General features: G+C 47.1%; 2 protein-coding genes across 2 annotated transcripts; both read right to left on the bottom strand.

The window, feature by feature from the left end:
• Positions 1-12050: 12050 nt before the first annotated feature.
• Positions 12051-17239, bottom strand: LOC144455966 (galectin-1-like). The gene is made up of 4 exons (XM_078150486.1): positions 17215-17239; positions 13289-13352; positions 12698-12869; positions 12051-12210 (listed from the first exon to the last, which is right to left on the bottom strand). The coding sequence occupies exons 1-4, from the start codon at positions 17237-17239 to the stop codon at positions 12064-12066; spliced, it is 408 nt and encodes a 135-aa protein (XP_078006612.1). The 3' UTR covers positions 12051-12063.
• A 5766-nt stretch (positions 17240-23005) lies between these two features.
• LOC110205618 (galectin-1-like) lies at positions 23006-25936 on the bottom strand. Its single transcript, XM_020982305.1, has 5 exons — positions 25928-25936; positions 25652-25762; positions 24189-24268; positions 23598-23769; positions 23006-23152 (listed from the first exon to the last, which is right to left on the bottom strand). Exons 1-5 carry the CDS (start codon positions 25934-25936, stop codon positions 23006-23008), a joined length of 519 nt encoding a protein of 172 aa, XP_020837964.1.
• Between the last annotated feature and the right edge of the window lie 1956 nt (positions 25937-27892).

The following is a 27892-nucleotide window of genomic DNA, read 5'->3' as shown; positions in this document are numbered from 1 at the left end:
CTGTGTCAGTGCGATTCAGGAAACTGAACACAAAGCCATCATGCAGCTTTACCACAAAGAATCTCTCGTCAAATGCTATGAAAATCTGAATGGGGAGAGGGAAGAAGTTGAACAGAGAACCCTGGGTTTGGAGATAGGAAAGCCTGGGTTCAAATTCTACCCAGAGATACTTAAACAAGACCCTGCGTGATCTTAGGCAAATCATTTCTCCATTCTGAGCTTCAGTGTCCTATTCTGCAAAAGGAGGGAGTCAGTCCAGATGGTTCTCTGCAGCTCTACATCAGGGTCCTATTACGTGTCATAAGGCACTCTAGTCTTCTGTCATCCTGTTGGGACCACACCCCAGCCCAACTCTCTCCCTTTCTCCCCCTACTCCAGCTGTGGGGGTGCTGGGCTTCTTGCCCCACCCTTTGGAAACCCACTGACCCCTTTCTCCTCTAGCTTTTCATCTTTTCTCCATCAGAGTTTGCTTCCAGGGCTCTTCTGTCGCATGCAAGGAGGGGATGAGATCACCTCTTGGGCCCTTCCCAGCTCTGACACGCTGGGCTGATTCTGGCCTCTTACCTCTGTTCTGGCCCCCCTCTGAAAGGGGAAGTGCTTCATCTTTCTTTCCCTCCCGAAATAGTCACCACGCTTGGTGTTGCAGATGATGACATGGTGACTACCAAGGTAGTTGAAGCGTGCGTTGAAGTGCAGTGCAAAGTTACTATTATCCTCGCCTATATCTATTGAAAAGCTGGGAATTGAGAACACATCTCCATCATTGCCATGGGGCCGAGAGCCTTGGAAACCCACCACTCAGAGAATCCCTGAGCTAGAAGACCACCCCCACCCAAGGGACTCTCACTCAGTGCTGACCTGAAGCACCATGGCTTCTCTTCCTACCCCCACCCTGTTCAACAGGTGACCATTGTACACATTTTGCTACCTCCAGGGCCAGGGAGCTCACCACCTATGCAAATTCTCCATTCCAGGTACTGGGTGGCTCCTGTTAGGAAGTTTTCCCTCATGCTGAGTCATGGCCCTGCCATCTGGGGTTGAGGCAAAACCAGCTGGGTGCTTCTAATCAAGGGTCAAGTGCAAGCAGGTTTGTAAAGGATCCAGCTCTCACCCATGGTTTTCTGTCATCCATCCCATGTCTCACTTACTGCCTGGCATCAGGTAATATGTCTCCCGCTATTCTTATGAATGCTCCTTGTGTCAGGTTCATGTCATAGGCTGCTATTGGCTGAAGAGAGCAAGCACAGCATGGTTAGGGCTGGCTGGCAGCTGAGGGGACCCAGAGCTTCTGGTTGGGCAGGGCCACCCTCCAGGAAGGATCTAGGAAACCAGGCTCTCCTCCAGTCATTACTGCTGAAGTGGGAGTCAGTCCCAGCTCTGTGACCTTGGGGAAACCCCTTCATGTCTCTGGACCTCAGTTTCCCTATCTGTTAAATGAGGAACTAGCCTAGGTGATTGATTCAGTCCATTCCTCATTTTGTAGATCAGGAAAAGGAGGCTGCAAGAAGGAAGAAGGGAGCTGTCCCCAGTCACACAAGTGAGCACAGAGATCGAACTGGAATCCAAGCTTTCTGGGTCCCAGGACCAAGTTCTCTCTGTCCCACTAGATACCTCATCTCCATCTTTGGCTGACATCACATGTACCCTGGCTCATGGGCAAGGATGAAGGAGGAAGGGAGGACAGTGGTGCTACACCAAGGGTAGGAGATAGACTACAGCTCAACTGGAAACTCTCTGGCAGCTTAGGTCAACCTTACCTTGCCTCCCCAATACCTTCAGTCACTGTTCTGCCCTCTTCTTCACTCTCCCAGAGCTGCCTTCATCTCACTTAGCAGGCAAATTAAAAAAAGCCTCCCCAGGAAAGTTTTCAGGAAGAGCTTCCCTCTTCTGCAGAGCCAAGTCCTGGTCCCAGTCTAGGGCAGCAGCCAGCTCTGCCCAGGAGAAGGGGAGTTGGCAAGGGAAGGGAAGTTTCAGAAAGAAAAAGAATCAAGGGTGACCTTGACTGAAACACTTAGGTAAAGGAACTTAGTTTCTCCTGCCCAGGGGTAAAAGGGTAAGGGAACCACGGCAGCAGAGGTGTGTGGTCCCTTCCTGTACCAAATCAATGAAGAAGTCCTTGGGAGCAGGGGGAGGGAAATCCTATGAGCTGGTTTCCTGGAGAAGAGGGAAGTAGTGTATTTGTGAGATCAACTTCGTATTATTTTTAAAGGGGGGGCGGGTCTAGAATTAGGAAGGACCTTGTTCCTGGCCCACCCCTACTGCCATCTCTAGACTTCTCCTTTTCCATCGGAGCCTCCTCAGCCTGGACTCTTTCGGTACCAGCGGGCTGGGTTGGAATTAAGTCTGCAAGGCAGTCATTCATTCTAGAAGTCTGATCCTCTGGCAGAAGATTCATCTCTGCCCCCATTCTCCCTCCGCTCCGGACCTCGTCCCTTTCCCTTCCCTGTCTACTCAAGGAAGGTAATTCCCCCACATCCTATCCCCACCTCCATGCAGATGAAGCCCCTCAGTGCCAGGGGATGCCCTATCCACGGGGACATGCCACGTCCCACTTCCTCCTTGCTCGTCTCTCCCAAGGATTTCTGTGGACTTACCAGTTCGGCAAAGACAATTGGCAAGGGAATGGGGCGTGGAAGGGCCCACTCTTACAAGAACTGGAGAGATAAGGGTCGAGGGGTTCCAGAAGGAGATAAAGGAGTCCCAGCCACACGATGGGAGGGCGGGACATTAGAACATTTCCACTGCCTCTCAAACACGCAGTCTCGAGTCTCCTAGATTCTCTCCAATAGCCGACCCCAGAGAACCCCCCACTTTTGGACTGGCAACATATATACCCCGGACAAGGAGCCCCTGGCACACTCACTTGGGCCATGATTGAGGGTGAGAAATACTCCTTCGATTCTCCTGGTTGTGCTGGGTTTCCGAAGCATGAAGTCCAACTCCTACTCTGAGATGGTAACTCAGGGAGGTGGTGCACCCTTCAAATAGGCAGTCGATCCCGGGGCTTCCTCGAGTCCCCACCTCCGCACTCCTCCAGCCCTCCCCTCTGGCAGTTTCCCCCAATCCGGAGCACAAAAGGGGAAGGGCGTATCTCGGGGGCGCGGGGCCGATTGAGTTTTTGAAGTCTTTCTAGGAGGGGCAGCCAATCCAGGAGGAGACAAGCCTTTGGCCACACACCCCCACTTCAAGCTCCTTCCTTTTCTAGTACTTTCCTCCGCATCCAAACCCCAAAAAATGTCCTTTGGGGGCTGGAGTTGGGGCAAATAGCAGAGAGTAGAGAGATTGGTGGGATCAATGGAAAACTCGTTTCAGAATGAACTGGAATCTGATATTGGAGGAAAGGAGCTGGGACCGTGTGGGGGGGACCGCTAAACCCTGGTCTGGGTGACAGTCAGACCCCTGGCCTTCAGAGTCCATCTGGAGGAGGAAATCCTAATCAGAGGATCTCATAGACCTAAGAAACCATCTGATTTCTTAACAAATGGGAAAACTGAGGTCCCAGGGTCACTTGGGCAGTGAGGAGCTGAGCCAGGAGTTGTACTCAGGTCGTCTGACCCCAAGTCCAGTGCTGCTTCCACCAGGTGCGAGGATAGAGAAGCCTTTGCTTTTCTGTTCCGCCGTCAGAAAGCACTCTCTGTCCCATCCCCATCATGAGGCTGGAGGGAGGCAGGCTGAGGTTCCTCAGAAAGTGATGCAATAACCTCTGACCTTGTACCTCTGTTTCTTTGGGTCTCGTTGTCAGGGAAAGGTCTGTGGATGTCTAAGGGGAGCACCTAGCCTGGTTCTCATTCTTTGGCTGCACAAGGAGGCTCCTTTGGGGTCCCTGCCACTCCCCCCCTTTACATTCCTGCCCATGAGACTCAGTGAAAGCAGAGGTACAATGTTATTCTATGAAGCCAGAGCTGCTAGGAGGCTCCATAGGGCACCTTGCACTGGATTTGAAGTCAGGAAAAGGCTGCTTCAGATACTTAACTAGCTTTCTGACCCTGGACAAGTTTTTGAACTTCTGCGTGACTCAGTTTCCTCCACCCATATAATGAGTGTAATAGTAAGCCTACCTGCCAGAGTTGTTATGAGGATCAAATGTGATAATATTTGTAAAGTGCTTTGCAAACCTTAAAGAGTTATATATCAATGTTATTATTGATCCTTAGGACAACCATATAAAGGAAGCTTGATTAGAATGACCATTAATTTTTTCTCTTTTTTCCTTTTATTTTTTCCCACTTAATAGTATTATATTTTTTCCAATTACATATAAAGATAGTTTTGAATGTTCACTTTTATATGATTTTGAGTTCCAAAATTTTTTTCCCTCCCTCCCCTCTCCCTCCCGAAGAAGGCAAGTAATTTGATATGAGCTGTGGAGGGAATGCTTATCAAAAAGCCAGAAAAGCTTCTAAAGGAGTCATGTGAACTTGCTAAGATGATGGGACTATCAGTTGGGAGTTTTCATATGGCTGCTGCCACCACCCAAGATGTGTCCCACCTGACCCAAGAACTATACCTCCAAGCCTCTGAAGCCTGCTAATGAACAGTTTCCTCTCACAGATGCACCCTTTGAAACCTGGAATATTGATTTCACCCAATTGCCATCTGCCCTTGGTCACGAATATGTTTTGGTTATGGTCTGTATGTTTCCCCAGTGGGTATAAGTATTCCCTTGTAATACTGACACAACTTCTGGGGTAGTACAAATCCTCTTAGGAAAAACTTCCATTCTGGAGGGTTCCTAAGGAAATTCATTGTGCCTATCACTCCCAATCAACAGGAATGGTTGAAAGAGTTAATGGGATACTTAAAACTTCCCTTGCTAAATTCTCTAAACAGCTAAGTATCCCCTGGCCCAAAGCCCTTCCTTTAGCCCTGCTAAGCCTTAGCTCTAGACCATTTGGTCTATACCACTCCTTAGAGAATTTACCTCAAGTAAATGCCAGAGATTTGAGAAAAGTCCAGGGGTTTTCTTTTTTTGTGGTCCACATCCCATAGACATGGTCTCTTCCTTTTAGGGGTTTAGATCCCATTCCCATCATTCTCCCCTCAAACAAATGGGACCCACATTCTTTTGGGGGAAGGGGTAAAGGCCTTGTCTTCTGAAACTGTTTCCTTGCTGGTAAGGGGAATAGAGTTGTCCCTGCCTCAAGGGGGTCCCAAAGAGGATGTTGACTAGAACCCAGCACAGGCTGCATCCAAGGGACAATGGGGGGACATTGGCTGGTACTGTTTGCTAGCACTGTAGGTGAATGACCTGAAGTCTGGAAGACACAAATCTGACAGAAAAGACTGCAGGGCCCAGATACAGGAAGAAGTAAAAGTATAAGAGCCCCATTAAAATCATTTACATTTGACCTGCAGGATTATCTGATCTCCTTACTTTTTCAAAAGTTTAAGTAACACTTTTGCAGTTAGAAGTTTGTTCAATAGTTACACAAATGAATTTGCCAAGAAAGTGACTTCCACTTCAATTATCACAGAAAATCTCCTCCGAAACCAAACTGAAGATGTTTCTGATTTAATTTCAGTTGTTTGGTGGTATCGAATGACTTACATATTCAGGTCAAAACAGCAAGATCTCACACACTTGCATTGATCACTGATAACTTGCTCTGATTATAGAAATTTGCTACAAAAGGTCAAAGCAGAGATAAGATTTAGGGCCCAAATATGACACAATAAAATATTCTTAGCTGTGTTTGGATTCAGATAATTCAGTTTTCCAATCATGCAGTATCACATCCACCTCAGAACCAGACTCAGGAATAGCCAGATGGGCAACATTCCTCTTCAAAGGAACACAATGGGGAAACTGAGCCAGGATTCCCATCTTAGACCCAGGCTAAAATTGTCCTCTTAGATTTTCCCTATATAGATCCCATGAGTATCACATTCTCTCTGAGTAGCTTGTGGCATTTCCCTCAGAGATGGTCGATTATTGATTATCGATGGATTGTTATGATCCATCAGACAACTCAGAATAAAACTATTTATGGTTCTATGACCCTTTACCTCAAACAGCAAGTTTCACCAATCACAGCTTAGGAAAAACTTTTCCAAGATTTACATCTCAAATTTAAATTTGTCCTGGTGTAAAAAGCCATTTGTTAGAGGCCATTTCTACATACTTGCAAATTCTCAGCAAGCTGTAAACCAAACAAGCTTTTTTGCAAGTTTATACATTGAAACAATAACTAACAATAGCCAAATTATTTTACTAGTAACCAAATTATGAAAAGTTGCTTGACATGACTGAGAGAAAAAATTCACCTAATTGAAATTTGAAAGAAACCCATTACTAATCAGGTGACTTCAATTTTGTTAGGTGAATGACCTGAAGTCTGGAAGACACAAATTACTTCAGACAGAGATTCAACATCTCATCATTAACAGTTAAAACTACAACTTTAAAAGAGAGAACTTGCCCAAGTTTGGAGGCTAGCTTCTTTACCTTGATCCATCCCCCTTCCTTCTCTCCCCATGGCTGCCGGTGGCTGGGGAAGGGTGAGCAAGATGTGTTGAACCTGGGTGGTGCTTCCACGTAAAGGTTGCCCCAGGGCCCAAGGCCATTGTCAGTGGGGCCCATGCTACAGCTGCTGTCCCTCCCTCTTCCTTCCTTTCTCCAGGTGGGGGAGAGCAAATTAGAAGGTGAAGGGGGAAGGATGAAACTCTCTTCTCCTATGAAAGGTGTTAACAAAGGTACCCTCTTGACTAAAGGGAAGGGAGTGGGAGAAGGGAGTAAGTAAGCCTCAGGGAACCAAAAAGCACCTGCAGTTTTCCCAATTCCCTAGCACTGAAAGAATCAACAGAATTGGGCATATTCTTATGGATAGGGCATCCCTCCTTGTGCTCTATGCTGGGGAAGGTATACCCAGGTCCATGGCCTCTAAATGAACCAGTTGATGGAGAGACTGAGAGTATCAGTCTGAGTGTGAGATATCTTGTTGTAGCTGTCTGCCTGAAAAGCACCTCCAAGCCTTCCTAAGTGCTTGGAAAGTGACCCCAACTGCAGGGCAAGAAGGAAGGGAGTAGAGGCTTACATACCTTCCAGTCTTGGCTGGAGAAGAACTTGGGGTTAGGCAGCTTCCCTGTATGGGCCACCAAAATGTTGAGGTTTAGGGGTGCTGAGACCCCAAAATCACAACACGAGGATCCTGCCCCTATAAATTTGACCCAAGCCTTCTTTCAGCCAAAGACAAGGTTTATTAAAGTTCCACCATATTGGCCAGACTCTTAAGGCATCTAAGGATTTAGAGCACTAATGCGAGCCATCCAGATCTTAAGAATCTGAGCCTCATTAAAGCACTTTGAATTGTTACTATCAGTGTAAAACTGAGCCAAGAATCCTGCATCTCTCTAAGCTTTGCTTACACTTCACTTTTGATGGAGTTAAGTGTTGCCTCCTTAGAGACGCATGAACTATCCTGCTGGTAAACCCTGTGGATTTCTCGGTTTTTCTCTTTCAGTGCCTTCTGAATTTCTCCATCATTTTCAACAGACCGGTCTCGATGTTTGAAAGTGTTCTGGCCCACATGAGCAAATGCAGTGCTGTACACCAAATCTCTGAAAGCTGCCTACACCTTTTCTGCTCCACTGGGCTTGGCTCTCCCTCTAAGTCAGCAATCAATTGTTCATGCTCAGAAAAGTGCTCTAATCTCTTGATGTTATGTCTTCTGGGAGTGGTCTTGCTTGAGACTGCTGCTTTTATTGAACTTGAAAGTTTAGCTGTCAGAAGATAATCTATGATCACCACCTGTCACCTTCATCAGTCTCACATCTTGTTTATCTCATCTCCTTACTATGACATAGTCTATTAAATGCCAGTGTTTGCTGTGAGTGTGCATCCACAAATTTTTTTTTCCTTTGGATAAAAATGGAAGTGAATGTTGAAAACTAACCACAAATAAATAAATTTTAAAAAGAAAACAAAAAAATCAATGCTGAAGCTATTGACTGTATACCTCAGGTTTACATCAATTCCCCTCTAGCTGAACTTTTAACTAAAGAAGAGATTTTGAATGTCATTAGGCACCTCTTGTGTGGCAAAGTTCCTTGTGCTGACTCTGCACCAACTGAGCTTTATAAGGCAGGGGGTCCAATGTTCATACAAAAACTGACTGAAATCTTCCAGGTTATGTGGCAAGAGAAGGTTATTCCCCAAGAGTTCAAAGATACCTCCAGTGCCCACTTCCTCCTGTCCAGCCTTGTGGGTCCAGTGGTGAGCTATAGATCAGGATGACTAGAGATGGCCCTGGATGTAGTGGGAGACCTTGGCCTTTTTAAGCTAAGGTCTTTAACAGGTCTCAGTTTGACTAAGGCAAGGCACATTCAGTGATGAAGGGTAGGTAAGAAAAGAAGCAGAGAATGATCTCTTTACCAAGTCAAAAAAAATGAAAAATGAAAAAAATCAATCTGTGAGGGGAAGACCCTCAGGGTTTCTGGCCCAAACAGAAACAATTGCTCTTTACATTCACTGAGAGCCAATCAAGGCCCAAGCAGTGACCAAGTGGGGTTTGGCCTGGGCCAATTGTTGGCCAATCAATGAGAGCCAGAGTAATAAAATGAAGGAGAATTTCCTCAAAATCAAAGCTTCCTGACAGTGGAACTGATTGAGAACTCCATCATCAAGGATGTTCAAGCAATGGCTTGTCATAAGGAATGTCTCTGCACTAGGTCAGGGGTGGATCTCTGCAGGCAGTAAAGGGCAGAGCTAGGATTTGACTGCAGCTCTTTCGACTCCCAATAGGAGTCCCATATCTCTAGTGTTTCTATATCAAGTTCATCCTAATAACCTTAATTTGGTAGGTGACTAGGAAAAGCCTCTTTCCCCATTTGATGCATGAGGAAATTGAAACTCAGAAAGCCCCACCACGTCAACTCAAGGAAGGGAGTAGCAGGGACCCCATTGGGGTCCTCCCAGTGCAGCTAGAGAATGAGACACAGGCTAGGGGCCCCAAGAAGCCTGTGACACACTCTCCTTTAAAAAACCCCCAGATCCTTCCCCTGACCATGAGACCCAATAAATACATAGGTACAAGGTCAGAGATTAGTGACTCCTATGATTCCTTAGGCCAAAGAGGGATTGTTAAGGGAGGAGATGAGGGGACATGAGTTCTCTAAGAGAAAAAGAAGGGATCTCATTTCCCCCATCTTGCCTACTCTTTTACCCCTACCTCTTGTCCTTCTTATGAGGGGGATCTGAAGGCTAGGACCTAGAGCTGCAAATCCTAGCAATAGAGACAGCATCCACCTTGGACAGCTCTCAGAACTGCAAGTCACCAGTTCTCTGATCCTCAGTTTCCTCATCTGTGCATGGAAAGATAACAAGCAATTTGTGCACTTGGAGAGGAAAAGAGAATTAAGATCTTTATTTTCACTGAATTCTAATGCAAAAGTACCATTTCCTTCTGCTACAACATTTTTTTTTCAGAAGGGCTTCACCAGACTGCCCAGGGGGTCAATGACAGAAACCAGTATAAGTACAGCTGCTCTAAGACTCCAAGTGCAGAGAAGGTACTCACTTGTATTGGGCAAGGGGTGGGGGCTGGGGGTTTCCTCATCTGGCATTACCTGATCCATCCTGGAGACTCCAGTGTGGGTGAGTACAGTGGTCAGACCACAGCAGTGACCAAAGAGAATGTCCATCTCCAGCTGGTCACCCACCATCAGGGTGTGAGCTGGGTCCACGTCAAAGTGCTCTATGATATACTCGAACATGTAGGTGCTGGGTTTGCCTACCATTCCCACCTGACGCCCTAATGCTGTCTCCACTGCTGCTGTCAGGCTCCTGGTCCCTGTGGAGTGGAGGGAAAAGAGAGATGCTGAGCCTGAGATGAGAAAGGAGAAATGCAAGCCTGGAACTCCCTACCCCCCCCACCCCATAGCTCTGATTCCTTATCATGTCAAACTCACCATCTTAGATTTATCATGGAGATGCAGCATGGTCTTCTGGGTTAGAGTGCCACCTTGGACAGCTCTCAGAGCTCTAGGCACCTTTCTTGAGTCACAGAGGTGTAAACCTGCATTGCTAGACTGGACTCTCTCATTTGACAGGTTCTAGGTCCAGTCCCCACTCCCAATACACTTCTGGGAGGCAGTGTGGTGCAATGGATAGAGGCCTGGGCTCGATTCTTCCCTCTGATCATGGCATCGTGACCCTGGGTAAGTTAATAACCTCTCAGTGTCCCCAGGAAACTCTATTAGTAAAAGGAGGAAAGGTCCATTTTTTACAAAATTAAATATTAGTTATGTGCCTGTCCTATTGCCCCCTAGACCATGAGCTCCAGGCATGCTACCCAAAGTTTCTCTCTAGCTAGAGGAAGCGTCAAGAACCAGTGGGACCCGGGTTCAAATCTCACATGCCACATTTACTGGCCAAATGATCCCTTAGGAAGTTACTGAAGCTCCTGTCCTCCTGGCAGGGAAGGTGCTGACCTGCATTGGTAGAGGGAGGGCTTTTCTCATTCTGGAATCACCCAAATCAAAATCACATCTCCAGTTCATCTCTGTCTTCCTCCCAGTGCTGGGAGCTGAGCAGAGGCTCAGGAAAAGTGAGTCAACGTGCATTCAGTCAATCTCATGACCTAAGGCCATCTTCTGACCCCAGAAACCAGGCTCAGAGAGGTACTAAGACCTGCCCTCAGCCACACAGCCAATTCCCAGCACAGGCTGCACTGGAACCTGGCTTTCATCTTGTTTGTGGACTGATCACCCCCTTCTGCTCTGGGGAGCATGGATGTGGTGAATGGGACTCTGCCAGCCAACCAGCCCTAGGGCCAGGTCCAGACCCAGGAGTGGTAAGCCCATCTCTGAGCATGCACTATGGAGGCCCTGGCCTCTCAGAAGACACATAGTATGTTCCAGTGTCTGTGGGCCCATTCTATGGTGATACAAAGTCTTTGAATTGGGAGCTGAGCCAGAACCAGGTATTCTTACCAAATACTTGAGAGTTGATTTCTTGCTTTCTTCCCTGTCTGATAGGAAGAAATACTGGAATTTACTATACTTCAGAGGAGAGGAGAGATCAAAGGCTCACAGAGGGGACAGCAAAGGGCATCTGGTCCAACTTCCTGATATTACAGAGGAGGAAACTGAGGCAGGGGGGAATGACTTGGGCCCTTAGGAGCACAGGTGTAGAGAGCTGGAAGAACCTTGGAGGCCAAGCCCTTCATTTTACTCCTGAGGAAACTGAGACCCAGGGACTTCTCCAAGGTCACTTAGGCAGTGAGGATCAGAGGTCAAATTCAAACCCAATACCTGTGACTCCAGAGCCAATGAATGTCTTTCTCCTCTCCTGCCATCTTGCCTCCAGACCCCTCTGAGCTTCCTTAGGCTGCTCCTCAAGGGGACACAGTGCTACCTTGGCTTGTATTCTTCACCTTTCCAGCAGCTGGGCTTGCCCACAGTCTGTGCTCTGGGCCCCTGTCTTCACTAATGTATAGAGGTTCCCCTGCAGTTACTGCTGTGGGAAATCCCTTCCCCATTGCTAATCAGGGATTGTCATGGCTTCTAAGTTCTTGTGCCCTTATTTGTATGATGGCCTGGGCTCCTGACAGTCAGGCAGCTTCTCAGAATAATGTGGTGGTGGTGATGGTGCTTTTTCATTTAATGAAGGTTTTATTTTTTTTTTAATTTCTAACAACCTTTTTTTTTTCCCTTCAAATTCTGGGTTCCAAATTCTCTCCCTCTCTCTAATCCTTTGCACTTACAAATAACAGACAAGCAGTATGGTATCAAGTAGAATGATGTTATGAATATATAAAAATGCAGAGTAAGACTAGGAAAACCAGGAGTTAGTGACAATAAAGAGGGCATTTTTTCCCCATCTGAACATTTCCCATGGACCCCAGGTGGAGAACCCCTCTCCCAGAGAGGCACCAAAGGACTCCTAAGGTGGAGGGACTTGTCCTGGGTCACTCAGTAATCCTTCCCACCTCCAAAGCCAGCCCTTTCTCTCCCAGACCAGAATAACACAGGAAACGCCAGCTGCTGTCACCATCAGCACTTTTATTAGTAAAAATGGAGACCAAAGGTTCAAAAAAAGGTCTGGAGCTGGTTTCATTGGAACGCTCATTCAAAGTCCACCCTTCTGACGTGGAAGGAACCATAAACTGATATGAAGTCTATTTGCCTTAAACCAAGGTGATTGGGGTAAGTGCAATCATAGCCATTATGCATCTTCACTCTAAACTGCTGGTCCTCCAACATTACCTGAATCTGAATGGGGAGAGGACAGAAGGAGCTGAACTCAGAACCCTGGGCTTGGAGACAGGAAGACCTGGGTTCAAATTTCTCCTCAATTCACTTAGTACAAAGACACTGTGACCGTGGCCAAAGCATTTGTTCATTCTGAGCCTCAGTTTCCTATTCTGTAAAATGAGGGCACCAGACTAGAGGACCCCTGAGGTTCTCTCCAGCTCTAATCTTGGGTCCTGGGACAACCAAGAGTCTAGTGTTATCCTATTGGGACCACAGCCATTCACAACTCCCTCCCTTTCCCCATCCCCCACTTCAGCTCTGGGGATGCTGGGCTTCTGGCCATTGACTTTTGGAAACCTGGTGACCCCTTTCTCCTCTAGCTTTTCATCTTTTCCCCATCAGAGTTTGCTTCCAGGACTCTTCTGTCAAATACAAGGACTGGATGAGATCATCTCTTGGGTCCTTCCCAGCCCTGATATTTTATGTTCTAATTCTCTGCTCTTACCTCCACTGTGGTTCCTGGCACATAGGGGAAGTTTCCTTCCCTGTGTTCCATACCCCATTTGCCATCCTTCCTTGAGTTGAAGACAATCATGTTGATATCACCAAAATAGTTGAAGCGTGGGTTGTAGTGCAGGCCAATGTTAAGCTCATCCTTGCCCAGGTTAATTCTAAATCTGGGAATCAAGAACACATCTCCATCATTGGCATGGGTCCCAAGAGCCTTAGAAATCTCCTCTGTGAGAGTTCCAGAGCAGAAGAACCCCCAAAGTGATTCTCATCCAATCCTGACCTGAAGCACCTTGGCTTCTCTTCTGTATTACCTGTCTGCACCCTGTTTAACAAGTGACCACGGTATACATTTTACTACCTCCAGAGACAGAAAGCTCACTACCTATCCAAACTGTCCATTCCAGGTACATTTTAGGTCCTGTTAGGAAGTTTTTCCTGATGCTGAGTCCTGGCCCTGCCATCTGGGGCTGAGGTAAAATCAGCTGGATGCTTCTAATCAAAGGTCAGGTGCAAGAAGGTATGTAAAGCACTCAACTCTCATCTAGAGTTAAATTTTGTCTCATTCTTTCCATCCCTCACTTACACAGTGGCATCAGGCAGGATATCTCCTTTTACTTTTATCCACACTCCAGGTTGGATATTCAACGCTGTAAGATAAACTTCCTGAGGAGATCAAATAAAGTAAGGTTAGAGCTGGCTAGGAGCTGAGGGAACCCAGAACTTCCAGTTGGGGTTGAGGCAGGTTCTGGGTTCTAGGAAAGGTTTTAGGAAAGCAGATGCTCCTTCAGGCTAGCTTGTGCTGAAGAGGGAGTCAGCCCTGGCTCTGTGACTTTGGGCCTCATTTTCCCTATCTGTTAAATGAACTAGCCTAGATGATTGATCCTGTCCACTCCTCACTTTAAAGATCAAGAAACAGAGGCTCCAGGAAGTAAGAAGGGACCTGTCCAGGGTCACAAGAGTGAGCAACAGCATCAGAAGTGGAATACATGCTTTTCTTGGTTCATAGGTCCATGTTCTCTCTGTCACACTGGATCCCACAACACCATTTTTGTCTAGCATCATATGTATACTGGCCCTTGGGCAAGGATGAAGGGGGAAGGTAGGAACCTGGTGGTATTCCAAGGGTAAGAGACAGCCTATAGCTCAATGGGGGAACTCCCTGGTAGCTAGGCAAGCCTTCCCTTGCCTTCCCCATACACCCTAGTCATTGTCCTGCCCTCTTCCTCATTCTCTGACAGGTGCCCTCATCTCACTAAGCAGGGAAGGAATTCCTCCCCAGCAAAGTTTTCAGGAAGAACTTCCCCCATTCCCCAGAACCAAGTCCTGCTCCCAATCCAGGGCAGGACCCAGCCATGCCCAGGAGAAGGGGAGTTGGCAAGGGAGGGGGAGGTTCAGAAGGAATGGGGAATCGAGGGTGAACTTGGCAGCAACAGTAAGATCAAGGAACTCAGCTTCTGGGGTCCCCCAACTCTTTAGAAGAAGAGTAAGGCAACAGGGCAGCAGAGATGTGGGGTCCCTCCTTGTTCTAAATCAAAAGAGAAGTCTTGGGGGGATTGAAGGGACAGACTTATCTTGTGGGTTACCTAGAGAAGAAGCAAGAAGTGTATTTGTGAGGTTAATTCGGTCTTGTCTTTAAAGGGGACAGGACTAGAGTTTGGAAGGACCTTAGGAATCGCTTGCCTCCTATCCCACCCTGTTGGCCATCTCCAGCCTCCTCAGCCTGCACTCTCTGCATACAATCAGGCTGGGATGGAGTTAACTGTATGAGACAGTCACTCATTCCAGAAAGTCTGATCCTCTGGAAGACGATTCCTCTCTGCTCACCTCTTCCCTTTCCCTTCCTTCTCTCCTCAAGGAGGGGGATTCTCCACATCCTACCCTCATCCTCATGCACATGTACCCCCTAACAGCCAAGCAACACCCTCCTTCAGGACTGGGGAACCTGTGGCCTGGAAACCACATGTGGCCTTCTAGGTCCTTGGGTGCAGTCTTTTGACTGAGTCCAGGTTTTACAGAACAAATCCTTTTATTAAGGCAGTTTGTTCTGTGAAGTTTGGATTCAGTCAAAGGGCTGAGGACCTAATCGGCCACACGTGGCCTGGAGGCTGCAGGTTCCCCACCCCTGCCCTACTCTAACCCATGCCAAGTCCCACTTTCCCTTACTCTCCACTCTCCAGGATCTCTCTGAACTTACCAGGTTGTGAAAGACCTTGCACCGGCAGCCAGGGATAGCGGACAGCTTCAAGGTGAGGGGGGCATGGGGGGGGCATGGGAGGGGCAGCCGTCCCCAGGGCTGGGAAGATCGGGGTGGGGGGATGGAGAAGAGAAAGGTACCCCAGTCCATACGCAGAGGAAGGGTAGAACGTTCCCACCCGCTCGGGAACACAGCCTCCAGGAATCTTCAGGATCCTTTCTAAGCACCAACCCCAGAGGATCCCCCACCCTCGGACCCTTAGCCTATAACCTGTGCAAGAACCCCCGCAGCCTATACCCTGGCGCACTCACTTGGGGCATAATGGAGGGTGAGAAATGTTCCTGCGATTCTCCTGGCTGCGCTGGGTCCCGAAAGATAACGTCCAACTCCAGCGCAGAGATGGTGAATCAGGAACGCGTCTGAGCCTTCAAATAGAAGGTCGGGCTCTGGGCTTCTGTGGAGTCCAGAGCAGCACCCCACCCCAGCCACGCCCTCTCGAACTTTTCCTCCAGGCGGAGCACAAAAGGGGAGGGGCGGCATATCAGGGGCGGGGCCTGGGGAATTTTTGAAGCCTTTCTTGGAAGGTCAGGCCAATCATGGTGGTGACATTCCTGTTGTCAAGTCCCCTCCACATCAAGCTCCACCCTTTTCTAGCCTTTTCCCCACATCCAAACGCCAAAAACTGCCCTGTATGGGATGAGGTTGGAGCGCGCGCTAGAGAGATCGGGGGAGCCAATGGAAAGCTAGTTTCAGAACGAACGAGAATCTGCTATTGGCAGGAATGGGGTGAGGGCATACTGTGGAGGGAAGGCCATGCTCTGGTCTGGGTCAGAGTCACCCTTTTGGCCTCCAAAGAGTCCATCTGAAGGGGGAAATCCTAATCCGAGGATAGCAAACCCTGGGGGAAACTTAAGAAAGCTACTGGTTTCTTGACAAATGTAGAAATTCTGACCACAAGCAAAGGCCCCAGGATAGGGGCCCCAGGAAGCCTGTGACACACCCTCCCCTGGGACACCCACAGATCCCTCCACTGACACCTTGAGGCCAATGAAACCAAGGTGCAAAGTCAGAGGGTACAGCCCCTGTGATTCCATTAAACCAAAGGGGGATGGTTGATGGAGAGAGGATGAGGGGTCATGAGCATCCAGAGGGAAAAGAAGGGATCATCTTTTGCCATCTTGCCTACTCTTTCACCCCTGACTCTTGATCCTTTGAGGAGGGGGACTTGAAGCTCTAAGTCATAAACATTCTCTGACCCTCAGTTTGCTCATCTGTAAATTGGGATTGTAATAGAATTAAAACTAGGGTATCAAAGTCCACAGGAATGCACTCCCTTAAAGTCAAGAAGGCCAGGCTTCAAATTCCACCTACCAAGTCACCTAACTTTTTAGTGCCTGAAATCACTCTCTAAGACAAGTGTTCTTAAGGTGAGGTTCAGAGATTTCCCTGGGATCCATGGATAGATTGCAAAGAATTTGTGAACTTGGAGAGGAACAAAGAAGTTGAATCTTTATTTTCCCTGAACTTTAAATGAAATGTATTATTTCCTTCTACTATTTAAAAAGAATTTTTTTTCTCAGAAGGGCTTCACCAGACTGCTAAGAGGGTCAAAGGCACAAACCAGTGAACAGACTTCTGTCTTCTGTCTCAACATTTCAAAGAAGGTATTGACTTGTATTTCGGGTGGGGGGCGGAGATTGTCCACCTGGAAGTTCCCAATATATACAATGTCATAGCAGATAGGATTCCTGTTCCTATCCCCTAACAGAATCATCAAATTGCTATTTGGAAGGGTCCTCAGACATCTATTGAAATAAAATCTTCCTTTGAAACATTTACCCCAAATGGTTAGTGGGTTCCCTTTGAAGATTTCCAACAATGGGAAACTCACTCCTTTTGGAATCAACTAGTCCCACTCTGGACAGCTTTCATTGTTGGATTGAATGGACAGGTCCCTCTGTACCTTCGCAATTCCTTCTGATTCTGCCTCTGGGGCTGAGCAGGACCTCCTCACAGGCAAGGCTCAGGTGCCCAAACCCAACACCCCTAACTATTCCTTCTCCCACCATCTATCTCAAGAATAAGAGAAGTACTTCATAAACCTTGGAGAAGTTAGAGTAACAGAAACCATGATGCCCAGGCAGAGGGAGCCCCCAACAGTGAGCAAAGCAGATCAGACACAGCTCCCCTCCTCCCAAGAGCCTCACATCCTGAGCCTAATTCCAGCCCCTATATCTCCCACAGTCCTGGTGCCACACACTCTCCCACCACCAGCACTGCCATCTGTGTGATGCATGGACAAGTCATATCTCCACTCTGAATCTCAGTTTCCTCCTCCATAAAAAGGAGATAACCGTCCTTGCACCAACTCCCTCCCTAGATGTTATGGATGAAAGATGAAATGGCTGAGGAGACAAAGGCTCTGTCTTCCAAGCTTATCAAAGTCTTGAGGAATGCCTGGAAATTGCCAACAAAACCAGGACCTGGCGTCTTCCTCACCTTAGGGCAGCCTCACAAATAGAGAGGGGGAGACAGATTTTTATACATAGTAAACAATTAATCAAATGAAGCCAATTTGGGACAGCTAGGTAAAGCAGTGGATAGAGAACCAGCCTCGGAGTCAGAAGGTCCTGAATTCTGATCTGAACTCAGACACATAATACTCACTAGCTGTGTGATTCTGGGCAAGTCACTTAACCCCAACTGCCTCACCAAAAAATGAGGCAGATTAATTCAAAAGAAATGTATAATATTAGCTAATCTGATTTCTACTTGGAGGAAAGATTAGGAAATGTCCAAATTGGGAGAGAAATAGCCAACAGTTACAATTCCCTGAATTCAGAAAAAGAGGTGCCCCACTCCCCCCCAAGTGTCTTTATACAATCAAAGGAACGTAATAACAGTAACTGATTGATCAGTACACGGCCACTTTTCAGATAAGACATACAGGTTGTTTCTGATGTAGAATTGTGGGAAAATTCCTTGCATCAGTGTTTGGACCTGGCCAGGTTTCTGGTCAGCATAACTTAGTTCTTTACTTTAGGAACTCTTAAGCAGCAGGGAGAGGTGGTCCCCATACCAGCCATGCAAGACTATGTTCAAATGATATAATAAGGCTTTCTCCCAATTCCCTCAACTGAAGAAAGTTTTTCCCTGAGAAAGAATTTGTACTAGACCCATAATTAAGGAGAAATTGAACTGGATTAGCTCCAGAATTGAATCCTGGGATGGAATCAGTGAAGTTCACTCAATTCCCAGAATTAATCACTTGCTGTTCTGTTCCCCTCAGTCTCCACAATTCTCCCTTTTAATTAATGGTGGAGTGGAAATCCCACTCCTCCCCTGGATTATTTATCTGTAAATTAAGCCCATCAGGGTTTTCATAAATTATAATCAGAATTATCTAAGTCAGGTTACAAACCAAACTCTTTAGAGGCCATACAATGAATTAATTTTGAGAAGAGAGATTTACATGTCAACGAGGTAACCAAGAAAACTTCAACATAAATATAAACTGCATGAAACAAGGTCCAAGGAAAACAATAATGATCATCAAGATTAATTAAGCTCAAGTCTCCTTGCACCCTAGTAACCCACTCCCAATGTCCATTTAATCAGCAGATTTTGAAGCCCAGATGCCTCCTGTAGCCCTCTGGTGCCAGCAAACATCTTCTCTTGGACATTCTGGAAGAGATCTGATTCTCAAGACAGCTCTGGAGGAGCTGTTTCTCTGGTTCCAAATCACTTGTAGAAGCTGCCTAGACAATTTTGCTAAAATCTGAAAATAACAAAACTTCATATAATTTAGTACAGTGTCTTAAATTTGGTTCTCTGACCCTGAAACTTCAGAACATTTCAGTTTTTATATGCCACTTGTTTCTTTCTTTACCTACATCTTGTCCCTGATATAAGAATGCTAAAAAAAAAAATTCACGAGTGTCTGACTGGTAAAATGAACCCTGTATTTTAAAACTGTCAAACAGATATTTTAAAATGGGAAAGTATGGGGCAGCTAGGTGGTGCAGTGGATAGAGCACCTTCCCTGAAGTCAGGAGGACCTGAGTTCAAATCTTGCCTCAGACCAAACACTTGACACTTAACTAGCTGTTTGACCCTGGGCAAGTCACTTAACCCCAATTGCCTAAAAAAACCCAAAACAACTGGGAAAGTAGTGTTGTTTGGAGAGAAATATTTGAAAACTTTAACTCTTTCTGGAAGAAGAAGTTGTTCATATGGACTGTTTGTGCCTGACATGTGTTAGAGCCTTCCCAGCTTGTATTGGTCTGTTCAGGCAGAGGTGGACACACTGTTCTTTGACCTCAATGTAGTGATGTCATTTTGGTCCTCTTCAAGAAAGAAGGACCACAAGGGCAGCTAAGGGCCCAGTGGATCAAACTCCAGCCTTGGAGTGAGGAGGAACTGAGTTCAAATCCAGCCTCAGACACTTGACACTTACTGGCTGTGTGACCTTGGGCAAGTTAATTAACCCTGTTTGATTTAGGAAAGAAAGAAAGGAAGAAAGAGAAAGAGAAAGAAAGAAAGAAAGAGAGAAAGAAAGAAAGAAAGAAGGAAGGAAGGAAAGAAAGAAAGAAAGAAAGAAAGAAAGAAAGAAAGAAAGAAAGAAAGAAAGAAAGAAAGAAAGAAAGAAAGAAAGAAAGAAAGAAAGAAAGAAAGGAACACAATCAATTAGGGGAGGAAGTACCTTTGAGAGTATGGGGTCTTGCATCTGAGACTTCTGTTCCCCTTCCTGGGTCATGATCCTCATTCTACAAAAAAGGAAACAGGTCCAGTGTGGGCAGGTGACACCCCTGGTCACACAGCAGATAGGGCAGTGCCAGCATCCTAACCCAGGTCTATGCTACTTCCTCCTTCCTCACAGGGTGAGACACAGAAGCCACATAGAGTCTGGGAGGTCACCCACTTTCTGGTTGACAAGTCAGGGCTCTCTGGCTATTCCTATTCACCCTTTCCATCTAAGAAACGACCATATGTTCTCTCTGAAGAAGGAATTGAGTGACTTGGCCTGGGTCTATCCAGCCTATGCAGGGCTGGAGCCCCTCCAAAGTCTTCTCTGTCTTCAGAACTCAGTTATGTTCAGGCCTGAGATCTTGTGTGCCTGCCCACAGCCCCATCTTCCTTCAGGGTTCTAGTTAGCTCCCTCTGCCTTTTCTCATATCGTTTCCTTCCCAGGGTTTTCCAGCACTTGTGGGGGATGGATCTGGTGATGGCCAAACACTAGGCAGCAGATACACAGCAATTAAAACTGGTTTACTTATTCATTTCCAAGTTCCTAGGGCTGGAGAAGATGAGATTTGAGTACATTTAGGAGAGGTCATGTGACCCTTCCTAGAGCAACATAATACCTTAAAAATAAAGTAGTAAATAAACCAGTCCTTGGACAGGGGGACAAGCACATCAACAGTCCCAGGGAAAGACATAGAGGGTCCCAGCATGGGCATCACAGCCCTTGGGGACAGGGTTCTCATTCCTCTTAAAATCTGTGCAGGAGCCACATGGCCCCTCCAGTACTCAGGGCACCCCTCCCATTGACCCACTAACACCTGGAAGTTTAATGGATCCCAGCCTTCTGACTGGTGGCTCAGGACACATAACAATGTGTCCCACACTTGATGCTCCAGAAATTTGAACCAGTCTGATTGGCTCAGTTGGATACAGGGCCCCAAGCTCAACCCCCTGGAGAGTGTGCGTATGGGCGAAGGGAAGCCCCTGAACCAGTCAGAGCAAGGGAGTTGGGAATTCATATCATAGAGTGTTCTAAGAAAGATCCCCTTAGGATCAGAGATTTAGAGGTGATAGGGGTTTCAGGAGTAATTTAATACAACATCCTCACTTTTACAGAGAAGGAAACTGAGGCACCCCTTGTTGCTAGAGTCATAGTTCCTGGGTCTAGAAGAGAGAGAGTGGGGAGAAAGAAGTTAAGGCAGCATCAACCTTCAGAGCTGAGAGAAGGGGAAAGTGGGGGCTGATCTGAAGGGGGAGGGGAAGGGATGCTGTCAATAGAGAAATGGCACCCAGTAGAGGAAAGCAGGAGGTAATGGGGGATAGGACACCTAGCCCCACCTAAAGGGAGGAGAGGTAACCAGGTCCCTTGTGGAGTTGAGAGATAAGTCCTGATCTACTGATCCCAGAAGATGGAGAATCAGTTTGTGTGTTTGTGTGTGTGTGTGTGTGTGAGCATATGTATGTGTGAGCATATGTATGTGTGTTTATCTGTCTGTCTGTGAGAGCATTGTACTGGGGTTGGTGACAGGGAAACATCCAAACTGGATCAGGATATGGGCATACCCTCAGGATATGGGGTCCTCTCCTGAGTACAGTGTAGAAGAGATGAGGGGAGAAGAGATCAGAAGAAGACGACAGCCCATCCTCTTGGCTGCCCTGCCTCTGGTCAGGTTGCCTCAGTCTCCAGCCCAGCCATCAACTCTCCCATGCTGTTCACTTAGTAGTGGGGCACCTCCAGTCCCTCTCTGTCTCTCTCCCACTGCTGGGCTCTGCTCAGGGAGAGTGAGTCAATGTGCACTCAGTGAACCTCATCACCTAAGGCCATCATCTGACCCCGGAAACCAGGCTCAGAGAGGTACTAAGACCTGCCCTCAGCCACACAGCCAATTCCTAGCACAGGCTGCCCTGGAACCTGGCTTTCATCTTTGCATCTCCAGGCACTCAGAGGCTCTTTCCACCCAGGGCTGTGGGCTGCATCTCCTTCCTCCCTCTGAGACTGGGCCTGGCCTAGAGTGAGTGATCCCTAAATGTCTGTGGACTGATCACCCCCCCTTCTGCTCTGGGGAGCGTGGATGTGGTGAATGGGGCTCTTCCAGCCAACCAGCCGTAGGATCAGGTCCAGACCCAGGAGTGGTTAGCTCATTTCTGAGCATGCCCTGTGGAGGCCCTGGCCTCTCCTTCAGAAGACACATGGTATGTTCCATTGTCTGTGGGCTCATTCTGTGGTGATACAAAGCCTTTGAATTAGGAGCTGATGCTTACCAAATGCTTGAGAGCTGGTCTCTTGCTTGTTTCCCTGTCTATTTAGAAGAGATACTGGAATTTATTATATTTCAGAGGAGGACAGGAGTGATCAAAGGCTCACAGAAGGGACAGCAGAGGCCTTGTGGTCCAACTTCCTCATGTTACAGAGGAGGAAACTGAGGCAGGGGGAGTGACTTGAGCCTATAAGAGCTGGAAAGACCTTGGAGGCCGAGCTCTTCATTTTACTCCTGAGGAAACTGAGACCCAGGGACTTCTCCAAGATCACTTAGGCAGTCAGGATGCGAGGTCAAATTCAAACCTAATACCTGTGACTCCAGAGCCAGTGAATGTCTTTCCACTCTTCTCCTACCTTGCCCCCAGATGTCTCTGGTCCTCAAAGGGACACAGTGCTTCCCTGGTTTGTATTCAGCACCTTTCCAGCAGCTGGGCTTGCTCCCTGTCTGTACTCTGGGCCCCTGTCTTCGCTAATATATAGAGGTTCCCCTGCAGCTACTACTGCGGGAAATCCCTTCCCCACTGATAATCAGGGATTGCCATGGCTTCTAAGGGCTTGTCACTCTACTTGTGTGATGGCCTGGGCTCCTGACAGTCTGGGTGAGCCCTTCTCAGAATAATGTGGTGATGTCTTGTTGCTGTGTTTGTTTTGTGAAGGTTTATTTTTTAATTTATTTATGTTCTTTTTGAAAAAAATTCTGAGTTCCAAATTCTCCCCTCCTAATTAGTGATCCCCTCTTCATTTAAAAGTCAAGTAATATATTGTAAAGTAGAATAATGGTTTCACAAATGCAAAACTCACAGTCATACTTTTAACACCAGATGTTAATGACAATAAAAGTAGCATTTTTTCCCACCTGAAAATTACCCAGGGACCCCAGGTGGGGCACTCTTTTCCTACAGAGTCACCAAAGGACCACTGAGGTTGGTGGAGGGACTTGTCCAGGGTCACTCAGCCACTCTTCCCAACTCCAAACCCAGCCCTCTCTGACCCAGAGCAGAATAACACAGACAAAGTCAGCTGTTCTCATCAGCAGCACTTTTATTAGTAATAAGAGAGACCCAAGATTCAAGAATGCTGGGAAGCTGGCTTGATTTGGAGGCTTATTCAAAGGCAATTGCTCTGATTGTGAGGTCCCCGTGAATTCCCACATAGTCAATGGTTGTTATCTTAGTGCGATTTGGAAAACTAAACTGATAGCCGTCAGGCAGCTTCACCACAAAGAAAGTCTCTTGAAGTTGTATACAAATCTGAATGGGGAGGGGACAGCAGAAACTGAACAGAAACTGGAGACTGGAAGACCTGGGTTCAAATTCCACCCCAAGACACTTAAACAAGACCCTGCATGATCTTAGGCAAATCACTTCTCCATTCTGAGCCTCAGTGTCTTATTCTGCAAAAGGAGGGAGTCAGTCCAGATGGTTCTCTGCAGCTCTACATCAGGGTCCTATTATGTGTCATAAGGCACTCTAGTCTTCTGTTGTCCTATTGGGACCATATCCCAGCCCAACTCCCTCCCTTTCTCCCCAAACTTCAGCTCAAGGGATGCTGGGACCCCTTTCCCCTCTAGGTTTTCATCTTTTCCTCATGAGTTTGTTTCCAGGGCTCTTCTATCAAATGCAAGGTGGGGGGATGAGATTATCTGTTGGGCCCTCCCCAGCTCTGACATGACGTGCTCTGATTCTGGGGTCTTACCTCCATTCTGGTCCCCTTCTGAAAGGGGAAGTAGGAGTCCCTTATTTCCTTGCCAAAATATTCATTATACAAGGTGTTGTAAATGACAACATTGTGACAGTTACGGTAGTTGAAGCGAGGGTTGAAGTGCAGTGCAAGGTTATCGTAAGTGTCGCCCAAATCTATTGCAAAGCTGGGAATTGAGAACACATCTCCATCATTACCATGGGGCCCACAGCCTTGCAAACCCACCACTCAGAAAATCCCTGGGCTAAACGACCTCCCAAGAGACTCTCACCCAATCCTGACTTGAAGCACCATGGCTTCTGTTCTCCATTACCCCTCCTACCCCAACCTAGTCACACAAGTGACCGTTGTACACATTTTACAACCTCCAGAGACAGGGAGCTCACTACCTATCCAAACTGTCCATTCCAGGTACTGGATAGCTCCTATTAGGAAGTTTTCCTTGAAGCTGAGTCATGGCCCTGCCATCTGGGGTTGAGGCAAAACCAGCTGGGTGCTTCTAATCAAGTGTCAGGTGCAAGAAGATGTGCAAAGGATTCAGCTGTCACCCATGGTTTTCTGTCATCCATCCCATGTCTCACTTACTGCCTGGCATCAGGTAATATGTCTCCCACTATTCTTAGGAATGCTCCTGGTTTCAGGTTCATGTCATGGGCAAACATTTGCTGAAGAGAGTAAGCATAGCATGGTTAGGGCTGGCTGGCAGCTGAGGGGACCCACAGCTTCTGGTTGGGCAGGGCCACCCTCCAGGAAGGATCTAGGAAACCAGGCTCTCCTCCTCCTGCTGAAATGGGAGTCAGTCCCAGCTCTGTGACCTTGGGGAAGCCCCTTCATATCTCTGGGCCTCAGTTTCCCTATCTGTTAAATGAGGAACTAGCCTAGGTGATTGATTCAGTCCATTCCTCATTTTGCAGATCAGGAAACAGAGACTCCAAGAAGGAAAAAGGGACCTGTCCCCAGTCACACAAGTGAGCACAGAATTAGAACTGGAATCCAAGCTTTCTGGACCCCAGAACCAAGTTCTCTCTGTCCCACTAAATACCTCATCTCCATCTTTGGCTGACATCACATGTACCCTGGCTCATGGGCAAGGATGAAGGAGGAAGGGAGGACAGTGGTGCTACACCAAGGGTAGGAGATAGACTACAGCTCAACTGGAAACTCTCTGGCAGCTTAGGTCAACCTTACCTTGCCTCCCCAATACCTTCAGTCACTCTCCTGCCCTCTTCTTCACTCTCCCAGAGCTGCCTTCATCTCATTTAGCAGGCAAATAAAAAAAGCCTCCTCAGAAAAGTTTTCAGGAAGAGCTTCCCTCTTCTGCAGAGCCAAGTCCTGGTCCCAGTCTAGGGCAGCAGCCAGCTCTGCCCAGGAGAAGGGGAGTTGGCAAGGGAAGGGAAGGTTCAGAAAGAATTTAGAATCAAGGGTGACCTTGACTGAAACACTTAGGTGAAGTAATTTAGCTTCTCCTGCCCAGGGGTAAAAGGGTAAGGGAATCAGGGCAGCAGAGCTGTAGGGTCCCTTCATGTAACCAAATCAATGAAGAAGTCCTTGGGGGGCAGGGGGAGGGAAATCCTATGAGCTGATTTCCTAGAGAAATGGGAAGTAGTGTGTTTGTGAGATTTATTGTTTTATTTTTAAAGGGGGGGAAAAAGGGGATGGGCTAGAATTAGGAATCACCTAAGGAATCACTTGCCCCCCTGGCCCACCCATTCTTCCATCTCTAGCCCCCTCCTTTTTCAACAGACCCTTCTCAGCCTGGACTCTTTCTGTACCATGAGGTTCAGTTGTAGATAATTCTGTAAGACAGTCATTTATTCTAGAAAGTCTGGTCTTCTGGCAGAAGATTCATCTCTGTCTCCATTCCCCCTTCCCTCCACCTGGCCCCTTTCCCTTTCCTATTTATTGGAGGAAGGGGATTGCCCGACATTCTACCCCCACCCCCATGGAGACATTTCCCTTGAGAGGCAGAGGACATAGCCCTAAATTTACTCCATGCCAAGTCCCAATTCCTCCTTGCTAGCCTCTCCCCAGGATGTCTCTGAACTTACCAGCTTGTCAAAGACAATTTGCAAGGGGGATGAGGCATGGAAGGGCTCGCCCTTACCAGAGCTGGAGAGGTCCGGGTAAAAGATGTTAGAGAAGGAGAAGAGAAAGGAGCCCTGACACGTGGGACAAGGGAGTGGTGTGGTGTGGTTAGAACATTCCTCCCCCCCAACACACTCTTCTCGAGTGTCCCAGATTCTTTCCAAGCCTCAAGCTCAGAGGATCCTTCACTTCGAGACCCTAAGACTATACCCAGGACAAGGAGCCCCTGGCACACTTACTCTGGCCATGACTGAGGGTGAGAAATGCTCCTTCGATTGTCCTGGCTGTGAGTTTCTGAAGGATGAAGTCCAACTCCCACTCTGAGATGGTAACTCAGGGAGGTGGGAGACCCTTGAAATAGACAGTCTGGCTTCCTTGAAGTCCCCGCCTCCACAAGCCTCCAGCCTTCCCCTTTGTCACTTTCCCCCATTGCAGAGCACAAAAGAGGAGAAGGCCAATTTTGGGGCGGGGCCGATAGTGTTTTTAAAGTCTCTCTAGGAGGGGCAGCCAATCCAGGAGGAGACAAGCCTTTGGCCACACACCCCTACCTCTAGCTCAGTCCTGTTCTTGCATTTTCTTCTACATCCAACCCCCGCCCCAAATGTCCTTTGGGAGATGGGGTTGGGCCGAGTGGTAGAGAGATTGGTGGGGTCCGTGGAAAACTCATTTCAGAGTGAACTGACAACTGATATGGGAGGAAAGGAGCTGGGGCCATGTGGGGAGATGGCTAAACCCTGGTCTAGGTGAGAGTCAGACCCCCCGGCCTCCAAAGAGTCCATCTGAAGCGGGAAATCCTAATCAGAGGATTTCATAGTGTTGAGGGACCTAAGAAATCATCCGATTTCTTAACAAGTGGAGAAACTGAGGCCCCAGTGTCACTTGGGCAGTGAGGAGCTGAGCCAGGAGTTGTACTGAGGTCGTCTGACCCTAGGTGCTTCCACTAGGTGTGAGGATAGAGAAGCCTTTGCTTTTCTGTTCCGCCATCAGAAAGCACTCTCTGTCCCATCCCCATCATGAGGCTGGAGGGAGGCAGGCTGAGGTTCCTCAGAAAGTGATGCAATAACCTCTGACCTTGTACCTCTGTTTCTTTGGGTCTCGTTGTCAGGGAAAGGTCTGTGGATGTCTAAGGGGAGCACCTAGCCTGGTTCTCATTCTTTGGCTGCACAAGGAGGCTCCTTTGGGGTCCCTGCCACTCCCCCCCTTTACATTCCTGCCCATGAGACTCAGTGAAAGCAGAGGTACAATGTTATTCTATGAAGCCAGAGCTGCTAGGAGGCTCCATAGGGCACCTTGCACTGGATTTGAAGTCAGGAAAAGGCTGCTTCAGATACTTAACTAGCTTTCTGACCCTGGACAAGTTTTTGAACTTCTGCGTGACTCAGTTTCCTCCACCCATATAATGAGTGTAATAATAAGCCTACCTGCCAGAGTTGTTATGAGGATCAAATGTGATAATATTTGTAAAGTGCTTTGCAAACCTTAAAGAGTTATATATCAATGTTATTATTGATCCTTAGGACAACCATATTAAGGAAGCTTGATTAGAATGACCATTAATTTTTTCTCTTTTTTCCTTTTATTTTTTCCCACTTAATAGTATTATATTTTTTCCAATTACATATAAAGATAGCTTTCATCATTTACTTTTATATGATTTTGAGTTCCAAATTTTTTTCTCCCTCCCTCCCTTCCTCCCCCCACAGAAGGCAAGTAATCTGATGTAGGCTATACATGTACAGTCATATTAAACATATTTCCATCTTAGTCATGTTTTGAAAGAAAAATCAGAACAAAAGGGAAATCCATTAGGAAGAAAAAGAGAGAGAGAGAGAATAGTGTGCTTCAATCTACATTCAGACTCCATAAGTTCTTTTTCTGCAGGTGGACAGCATTTTCCATCATGAGTCTTCTGGAATTGTCTTGGATCATTGCATTGCTGAGAAGAGCCAAGTTTATCAAAGATGATCATCACCCAGTGTTGCTGTTACTGTGTTCTGCTCACTTCATTCAGCATCAGTTTATGTAAGTCTTTCCAGATTTTTTCTAAAATCTGCCTGCTCATCATTTCTTATAGCACAATAGCATTCCATTACATTCATATACCACAACATGTTTAGCCATTCCCAATTGATGTAGGATGCCAGTTTAAAAAATCAGCAAAGGGAGGCTCAGATACTTTGAATGAAGTATCTGTAGGCATATGG

The sequence above is a fragment of the Phascolarctos cinereus genome, unplaced genomic scaffold (genome assembly GCF_003287225.1).
Source record: "Phascolarctos cinereus isolate Bilbo 61053 unplaced genomic scaffold, phaCin_HiC Scaffold_1;HRSCAF=81, whole genome shotgun sequence".
NCBI lineage: Eukaryota > Metazoa > Chordata > Mammalia > Diprotodontia > Phascolarctidae > Phascolarctos > Phascolarctos cinereus.
This window is presented reverse-complemented; position numbering and strand designations above follow the sequence as displayed.